This window comes from Stegostoma tigrinum, chromosome 37 (genome assembly GCF_030684315.1).
Source record: "Stegostoma tigrinum isolate sSteTig4 chromosome 37, sSteTig4.hap1, whole genome shotgun sequence".
NCBI lineage: Eukaryota > Metazoa > Chordata > Chondrichthyes > Orectolobiformes > Stegostomatidae > Stegostoma > Stegostoma tigrinum.
In genome coordinates this window covers 5,841,144-5,851,159 of record NC_081390.1, presented here as the reverse complement: position 1 = coordinate 5,851,159, position 10,016 = coordinate 5,841,144, and the positions used below count along the sequence as shown (strand labels likewise).

The window sequence follows — 10,016 nt, the reverse complement described above, 5'->3', positions numbered from 1 at the left end:
TGAAGAAAATATAACTGACGTGATTTTTTTTTCACCATTCATAGGATTTGGGTGTTGGTGGCTAGCCCAGCATTTATTGCCCATCCCTAATTGTTTTGGAGAAGGTGGTGATGAGTGGGGAAAGATTTCCTGCAAAGATTCAACAATACATCAAACTGTTCCTCAAAGTAAGAGCTCTAAAATCAGACCGCTCATGGGCATAGAATAACCTGGAAAATGAGAGGCAGCAAATGTTTAAAAACAAAAATCATCCTTATTTTGAATGCTACTCAGATTTTTATATCTGCACATTTTACTTTACATAATTGAATTCACCAAATTATCTGCCATGCTCTTGGCACTGCAGCAAATCCTTTGGGTCTTTGACTATTGACATTTTAGCAGTCACATTGTACTGTGTAGAAAACTCATCCAAAGACCAAACAAAAGTACAAAAATAAATAAACATAGCCAACAGATCAATTGTGTACTAAAATAATATTATTTACTTAAAAGTAATACAGGACATAATCTGTGTACATGATGTACCTCTTGCAAAGTAATTTGTGGTAAACTTAATAAGGCACCTTTTACTAGATGCTGTACAAAATAGGTTTATAAATCATTACACTTGGTTTAATGGTAATTATTCTGTTTTACCTGTGATGACATATGCATTAGAGTAACATTACTGCTTTAACCCTCTGTTGTCTGTCCATTGACTATGTACAAATAGGCTAACTAAACTATAATATTTTGATTCATACTTTTTTGTCTATGCTACAATGACACATCAATAGGGAGAAACTGGTTTGACAAGCGGCAGATGAAATTCTCTCCTTTTCCTTTAAATAAAAAAAAGGATTTGAGAGAAAATAAAGGCATGACCATTTTAAAAAACTACTTTCAAATATGCTCCCTGATTAGCATTTTTTTTGATAGATCAGAGTATCCATAATAAACATGAACAGGCCACTGAATTTCTCCCTCTCTCCATATGTGCAGGGTCCCTTGCACCTGTATCACAGTAATGTTGTTCTTTGTATGGATTCCTGCTCTTCTATAGATCGAGTACATCTCCCATATATGGCATAATGTTTTCAAAAAAGGGGAGTTAAAAAAGTCACTTGTGTCTATTGTACTAAAATAATGAATGACCAGAGGGGGTACAGTGAATGCAGAGATTGGTAGCATTATTCACCATTTTTAAACTAGTTATTCATTATTCTGTGGTGTTTTAAAATCAGGAAGATTCAGCACTCTTGATGAGAATTCCCTGCAGCAAGTTCAAAATAACAAAAAAGCTGTTCCATTCGAACAAGAACATTCTTGAAACGGAACATATGATAAGGCTACTGATTGCAAGCCATCCAGGTACAACACTTTGTGGCTTGTGTGGTTCATGCTTTCTTTTATGTGTGGCTTTGATATTTGTGAACAATTCACCATCTCCCGTATAATATGTTGGAATTCACAGCCTACACATGCTTACATAATGCCAACATTGATTGGGCAAGAGTTACAAAATCACGTCTCACTTGATAAACATTCAAGTTTGTTTACAGGTTCTGCATCTTTCATGTTCAAACTAAACAGGACAACCATGGCATGCAAATGCCCGTCACTGTATACAACTGTACATGGTATGCAACAAAGACAATCCTGTTTATATAAATGGACCAACACTATCTTCCTCAAGCCCTACTTTGGCTATCATATTTACAAGAAAAGTTTGCAAGATTACATCACCATACTACACAAGATATAAAGATTATGTTACATAACATCTTACAAGACTGAGGCATCTGGGAACCTGGGACAACTTAGACAGCCACTATTAATAGATTATTAATCAATCAATTCACGAAGATGGTTGGAATTTCTCAAATCGAATAAAATAAACAAAAACTGGCATTATATTTTTAAAATAAGCCAGCATTTTGCATAACCATCACAGTTTCCTGTTCTTTCTTGGGATACAGCGATGTTGACACTTAGCATCTAACAGCCACAAACCTGCACAGTTAAAAACCAGCAGAGCAGCTTTGTGGGTTATGGGGATTGGTGAGATCACTTGGAGTTCCTGGTGGTGATATTTCATCCCCATTAGAACATGCCCAATCCCACTTTGTTGTAGTTAGTAACAACTTGATTGAACTGAATTTAAACCAATTCAATACTGGCACTCAAAGCTTAGAAAATGGTAGCAGAACACACGTTACCTTGGTTGAAAGTCAATCATTTAAGCAACTCAGTTGTACCTGTAGGATTCAAGATTAATACATTTTGATTTGTATAGGAGGAATCCATATAATACAAAGTCAACAATCACTCTTACAACCAACCCTCTGGAGAAATTAACAAAACTTCATTTCAGACATTTATCACACCATTAGCACAGTGAAGTTTCAGCAATGCCTGACCTTCAGTGGAGAGTTTAGCTATATTGACCAGGAAATGTTCTCTTGGTCTTCTGCCTATGACTTCCACGAATAGACTAGGGCTTCAGATAGCATATTAAAAAAGACACCTTAAATTAAGGCAATGCTATAATTGGAGGGTATTGATTACTGCTGAGGACAATCGGGAGAACGTGAGGGTGAGAGAATGTCATTCTCATTTCCGGCAAACAGACCGTTTTATAAACATTGGCAACAGCTTTGCATTTCAAGATTTCTGATGTACAATCAGAGCAGTGGAGCTGGCTGTGAACACAAAGTGCTTGGAGTTGAAAAGACAAAGTTACATCATCGTATATCATACCTGGTATCAGAAGTTTACTCTGTATAGCTAGTGTTGACAAAGTTCCTGCAGATACTCAAAACGCTAGCTAATTTAACAAAAGTTTGAGGGAGAGGAAGGGAAAAAACTGATGCCCACATAGCTTATCAGGACAAGCACAGGTAAATGTTTTCATCTGACCTTATTTACAGATTGTAGGTGAAAAGCAACCAATAATCTCCTAGTTATAGTTTTTTTTCAAATTCAATGAGAATTGAGGCTTTCACAGAAAGCACCATGACCTGGCTGTGACACACCGTTGAGGATTTCCACAGTGCCAGCTACCGTCATTCCACCCCAGGCCGCTTTTAAGAGAATGAAAAATACAGTGACACATAGGAAACCCAAGGATGTTTGAGACATTCCAACAGGATTAATTTACACGTTTTTTTTGTTAAAGATGGCATTGTCATTATGAAGTATGGCATAGAGGTTCATCATCAAAAGTCCTTTCTTCCCACACTATGCCATGCATGCAATAGTTCTGAATTCTAAAAGTCATTATTAGCAGCCTATCTAGCATGGCGTGTACAAGAGATGTGGACGAGTAGATGTCCAATCCTTTATCTGCACACCAGAAGTTCCTGCTGCTCTTTAGAGGCAATAATGTCTGGTGTTTAGTGGCTTGTTCAGATCTTGATGTCTTGAGATTCCACCATTTTGGCAAGTGTTTTCTTCACTCTTAATGCTGTCAACCGGGAGGCAGGGTTATGAGCCCAACATTCCGACATCAACTTCAGCACTGCCCTTAAACACTGTAGGGTGAAAACAAGCAACTTGACGTAAACAGGGAAAGACAACAGAGCAAAATTTGATTGAAATAAACTTCGAAGTACTTGTAGTTCTAACATTCACAAAAATGTTTCCTTAGGAACTAGGTTTACCAGGTTTTCCCCCTACAACTTCTTATTTAGTTATGTACTCTATTTTGTTAGATTCTGCGGTGCTATGAGATCCTTCGCTTCTGCCAGTCAGTCTAACTCACCAGTAGATGGTGCAAGAAAGCAATGAGATAATTCAATCCAGCAGATATTCAAGTGCAACTTGGTCTCAAACCTTTTAATTCCAGCTTAGTTCAGCGCCACTAACAAGGCAATGTGTTAATAATTTACTGCAAGAGCGAAGTGGACGTTCGAAGCTAGGTTATCAACCTAAATAATGATCTGGGTCAGATGCCTTGCTAGTGGGTTACGAATATACAAGAATGGGTAATTCTCCAGAATGACACCTTCACCAATGGCTAAATAAGGAGGTCATGAAAACTAAGATTTCATTTCCTGGAATTTAGCAAGTTAAGTGGTGATTTGATTAAAGATATTAAAAGGACAGAGTCAGAGAAACCATACACATAGGTAACAAAGTATAGGACTAGAGTGCATAATTTAATAAGCCTGGAGCCAAGAAGTCTGAAAGACAAAGCTGGCATAGATGGATTCAAAAATTGGCTGTTTCTTTCAGAGTTAGAGAAGCTTAAGCATGACTCCACATGATCAACACCCAATAATTGAGGTGGGATATCAAAGTGTGGAGCTGGATGAACACAGCAGGCCAAGCAGCATCTCAGGAGCACAAAAGCTGACGTTTCGGGCCTAGTCCCTTCATCAGAAAAGGGGGATGGGGAGAGGGTTCTGAAATCAATAGGGAGAGGGGGGAGGCGGATCGAAGGTGGATAGAGGAGAAGGTAGGTGGAGAGGAGACAGACAAGTTAAAGGGGTGGGCATGGAGCCTTAGAGGCGAGTATAGGTGGGGAGGTAGGAAGGGGATAGGTTAGTCCAGGGAGGATGGACAGGTCAAGGGGGCAGGATGAGGTTAGGAGGCAGGGAATGGAGGTGTGGCTTGGGTAAAGCAGTTTTCATCGTAGATTAAAAAAAAATCTCACTCAGATATTAGTTCACCCAGATATTGGCAAATAAAATGTCTGCAAGGTACAGAAGATATAGTAGTCAACAGCTACTAACAAGCTAGATCTCTGCCAGCCTATTGACAGGCTTGTTGACAATCATCTATTATCTGCTTTAATACTTATTCATACGTTCTAACTTTTATTTACAATGAGATCTAAGTGTACGATAATTTTGTTTTACGATAATGCTCTAGAAATCCAATATTAATTTCACTTTACATGTGTACTGATCTACAAAATCTGATTTATTGCATTTCTTTTCACGTACATCTTTGGATTTCAAATATAGAGATCCAGCTTTAAGACCAAATTTTGATAACACAGAATCAGATCAGAGAACTGAGTCATGTATTTTGGCTGTTTTCTGTGTAATTTGTACCATCAGTCAAAAGGCCTGCCGTATCCTTATTGGCTACATTAAGCAGCATCAAACACTCACCTCATCACTGTTCCACCTATTTGAGACAGTTGGACGGAGACATTTAACACATGTCACTTCCCTCATATCCTCATAGGAAGGGTCATTTGGTACCATGTCATAATATGGCAACTGGAAATCCTCTACAATACCTGCAGCACAAAAGAAAAATCAAAATGAGATCAGAGTTAGAAAATTCCCTGATAACACTGAATAAAATATGCTAGATACCATAACATTCCAGGTTTGATTGCTGCTCCAAACTGAATTAGTTCATCCAAACTAGGACAACAAGATGGTGGCACTATTTGTCTCAAAGTTAATGGAGTGCAAATTCGTCTGGTTTTTGACTGTTATATCGTTGAAAACTGTAACATTGATGATGGGATGCGATGTCTTCCACTGTCAAATTGTCTACTGTCAATCACTGTGGAGACTAATGTGAAAAATGGCTAATTGTCAGAGGCATCATGGAGCAGACAGTACCCTTGGTATTGAACAACAACAGATAGCATCTGGAAAAATGAGGATTTAAAAGTGGAAGACCTGGAGGTAAAAGCATGGGACAACAGCTTAAAAAAAAAAATCAAGAAAGCATGTCATAGTAAACTCATGGAAAGGTGCACACAAAATAATAAATGGTGCAACACAATTGAAGAAACGACTTGATGACCAAGGTTGTTCATGAATTTGTCCGTCAATTTAGCATTACTATCTGAAATAAGGCTAGTGTGAAGTTGGCCAAAGCACTTTAACGAACTTTGACATTTTCAGGTAAACCTTATATCTGCTACACCTTGTTAAGTTTCACAGGAAATATATGGCAAAAGATATCATTCACGAGGCACAAAATAGGTACAGATGACACAACCATGTGAAGTACCTTAACTCAGTCACCTGTCTTTATCTGTCTGTACCTATGTATAATTATTAAAACCGAAGCACTGCATTTGTGTACATTCTGTCAATTACGTGTCAGATAACATATACCTTCGTAGATGAATAAAATCTTAAATGACAGAGTACAAACTAGTCATTTAATGCCAACTAATTCTAATCTGGGGCCTGAAACATTTTTCAATCTGTACTGTCTCTTGCCAAACAAACTCTGGTTAAACTAAGGCAATATTTATTCGACAACTACACTTTAAAACTTAAGGGTTTAGATCGGCTTCTTTAGCAAAGTAATGCATCGTACAAACATAAAACAGTTCTTTATTTGTCTTGGTGAGAAACATCACGGGAGTTCTAGTTACATTTGAAAAATCTGAATGAAATCAGTTCAAGTGAGAAGAGCTATCTGATTATCTTCTGTTACGTTGAGACCTGAATACTGTAATATACCTCCTGTAAGACAGCGACGTGACATCTCCCATATGACTAGGCCAAAGCTGTATATATCTGCCATCAAATATGCCTGGAATTGGTTTTTGTTGAGACTCTCATCTAGCACCTCAGGAGCCATATATCTCTTGGTGCCCACTCGGGTGTTCAGTGGAATATCAATTTCATTTGTGTCACTGTGAAGGTAAGGAAAAGAGCAGGAATTACGAAAGAACATTCAAAAATAATAGGAATATTTTGAATTCATTAAATAATTTAAGTCTGGATAAAGAAACAATTCCCTACTTCTCATCAAGACATTGAATCACTTAATTTAAGTCAACGGTCACGCCTCAGATAACGTAGATGTAGATGTGTATATAGAGTAAATAAATGCAGCTTCCCTTTTTGTTTGTGCAGCCATCACATCTGCTCATGTGCTCTAGCAAAGTAATATGGGGAAGTGATGGCCAAATGGTATTGTCATGAGACAATTAATCCAGAAATCCAGGTAATGGTTTAGGTGCCTTGGCTCAAATCTTGCATGGCAAATGATACAATTTGAATTCATTAAAAATCTGGAATCAGAAGTTAATATTGGGGAGGGGGGGGAAATTGTCAGAAAAACCTATCAGGTTAACTCATGCCCTTTAGGAAAGGAAATGCTGTCCTTATCCAGTCTAGCCCACATGTGGCTCCAGAATAGCAGCAATGTGGTTGACTCAATGCCCTCTAGACAATTAGAAATGGGCAATAAATGCAGGCTAAACTAGTGACACCCACATTCACGAATGGAATAAAAAGAAATAAAATTTACAAGGCAATGACCCTAGCTGAGGGCCTTTGATTACCGCTGTTCTGCCAAAGCCCTGTGTAAAGAATTTTAAACAGAATTGTTTGCTGTCTTACAAATTCTGTTAATTGAAACAAATTGAAAAATGAAACAAGCAACAATGGATGTAATCTAGAATATAACTTCTAGGGATTTTTAACCAACTGGATGGTAGCATCCTACTTGCTTTCCATTACACAGCTGCTGAATTATCATAGTTAGAATGTAGGATGTAAACAACTACCCTGAATTCTCATGTTCCTGGAATCATCAAGCATAAGGACAGTGGCCACTGAAAGTTTTGTCTCTGAATAATACAGCATTATATGAGATGAAAGAAACAATTCCGAACTCAAATAAAATTGGGAAAAGAACATAGGAAGTGCAGTCAGACATTCAGCCCTTGGAGCCAATTAATCAGGCCATGCTGCTCTGTATCTTAATTCCAGTTTACCACCTGGTTTCCAAAACGGTGGTCTTTCTGGGCATGATCTTTAGATAGCTTGAATGAGGTAAGATTTTATAGGGCATCCTCTGGCATTGCTTGTAAAATAGTCATTACAGAAACCACATATACATGAATGGAAATATGAAACCTCAGGGTCAATCCCAGTTCAACCCCAACATTCAATTTGGTGACTTGGTAGCTGACCATCCAACAAATATTATTAGCCCTATTAATGGACATTTAGCATGGATACTGAAGAACAACTGTTTGGTGCAACCAGTGATAACAACTTTTACCTCTCCTATGTATCTGTTCTTTCAGCATTGTGGGATGGGGAAAACAGGAGAAAATTTATAGAAATTTTAATGTTAAGATATGGGTCATCCAGATTCAAGTAATTGCTAGGACGTTTTATTTACAGAATCAGCATTTTAAATCAAGCACAAGTTTAAAAATACTGGAGGTATAAACTACAGAAGTCAATGCAAATACTTTCATAGGCACACTTTAGTGTGTTGTTTTCCAAAAGACAACCAGACTTGGCAAAATTCCTACAGTGCGTGAGATGAAATACTGAATGAATAACAGCAGTTATTTTCACCTGTTAATGTTAGCTTGGTCTATTTGATTGCGCTATGTAAATCTGAGAGAGGCACTTCTCAGGTGCAAACCCCATCAAGGGCTTGATGATATATTTGGAGTTGAAAGGTCTAGTGTGGGACTCTGTTTATTTGCAATATAAAAGGTGGATGGGGTCTTTATAATTTCCTCTGTGCCCAAGATATTCTGTATGGCTGTGAATTTTGCCTCTATGTAAAACATAGCTGCATTATTTTCACCTAGCCCTAAAGTTACAAACACAATTCACAAAAGATTCACTTTTAGATTCAGTGGGTTGTGCATTACCTGTTGAACTTCACAGTTAGACCCAAGTCAGCAATGCAACAAGTTCCATTCTTTTTCACCAGAATGTTTTTGCTCTTTAAATCACGATGTGCAATAGCAGGTTTGCCTTGTGTGCCATAAATTTCAGTGTGAAGGTGACAGAGGCCACTAGCAGCAGAGTATGCCAACTTCAGCAGGGCCTTCGTATCAAGTACAGTGCACTTCAGGTAGTCATACAATGAGCCATTCTCATGATAATCTGTAATCAGATACAACCATGTCGACGAGCCTTTTCCTTCAATGTCTGCAGCAATAAATCCTGATAATATGGAAAGAAGCAGAATTTAGCACTTGACAATAAAATGAGCTTATGTAACTATATTCAAGGTGAAGAGTAAACACAACCTACTATACTTTGATATATAAAAAAGGAAAAGAACATCTCATCGGGCAGAACAAATCGCCTGGATAAAACAAAGGTACTTATAATGTTTAAGAAATATTTTGTAACTGTTCACCAATAAGAACATTCAACACATCTCACTTTAACAATATTATATGTATAATAGTCAACATTATGAACAAAGACTTCCCTGGTGACTGAACTCCAGATAAAGTACTCGTGACCACAAACTACTACAAACCTTTCAAACACATTAGACTTGCCTTGGTTTTTTCCAGTGTGCTTAGCGGCAGCATGACATGACCCAACCTTCTCCACATTTGGTTAAATCAAATGATGTGCTGAATCTGACAGATCACAGGACATTAATTTCCTGCACACAATATCAAACTAGCTTGGGCCATTCATCCTTACGCAATCTCCAGCCTGTGCCACTGCCGCAGCTGGGTTGGTTTAGCTCGACCCTGACTCCCTAACCTGTTCTTCCTCTCACCTATCCTCTCCTCCCACCTCAAGCCGCACCTCCATTTCCCACCTACCAGCCTCATCCCGCCTCCTTGATCGGTCCGTCCTCCCCGGACTGACCTATCCCCTCCCCACCACCTATCTTCTCCTCTATCCATCTTCGGTCCGCCTCCCCCCTCCCTATTTATTTCAGAACCCTCTCCCCATCCCCCTCTCTGAAGAAGGGTCTATGTCTGAAACGTCAGCTTTTGTGCTCCTGAGATGCTGCTTGGCCTGCTGTGTTCAACCAGCTACACACTTTGTTATCTTGGATTCTCCAGCATCTGCAGTTCCCATTATCTCTGATCACAAGGAGCAATAGCCATTCTGATTATGAACGCAACTGAGGTAAGCTCTCAACACTGCCCTAAATTCCTTTTAAAACAATTATCAAAATTATGGATCCCTGACTGTTCTGATACAGGGACAGTACAACCTGTCAACTAAAAGTGCTTAATTCTTGAGCAGTGAAGGTCATCTTAGTGTGATTACTAAAAAATTTGATCTTTCTCACCTGTATCAGGAAAGGGAAAGGAACAA

The 10,016-nt window shown here is 38.5% G+C and overlaps 1 protein-coding gene across 2 annotated transcripts in view; it reads right to left on the bottom strand.

Moving 5' to 3' along the window:
• Positions 1 to 451: 451 nt before the first annotated feature.
• bmpr1aa (bone morphogenetic protein receptor, type IAa) overlaps positions 452 to 10,016 on the bottom strand; it is a 230,202-nt gene continuing 220,637 nt past the window's right edge. For both annotated transcript variants that reach the window (XM_048563537.2, XM_048563538.2), the window contains 4 exons: positions 8,591 to 8,888; positions 6,426 to 6,601; positions 5,103 to 5,233; positions 452 to 3,515 (listed from right to left, as the gene is read on the bottom strand). In XM_048563537.2, coding sequence (XP_048419494.1) covers positions 3,390 to 3,515; positions 5,103 to 5,233; positions 6,426 to 6,601; positions 8,591 to 8,888 — 731 coding nt within the window. In that variant the 3' untranslated portion in view covers positions 452 to 3,389. The remainder of the gene's footprint in view (positions 3,516 to 5,102; positions 5,234 to 6,425; positions 6,602 to 8,590; positions 8,889 to 10,016) is intronic.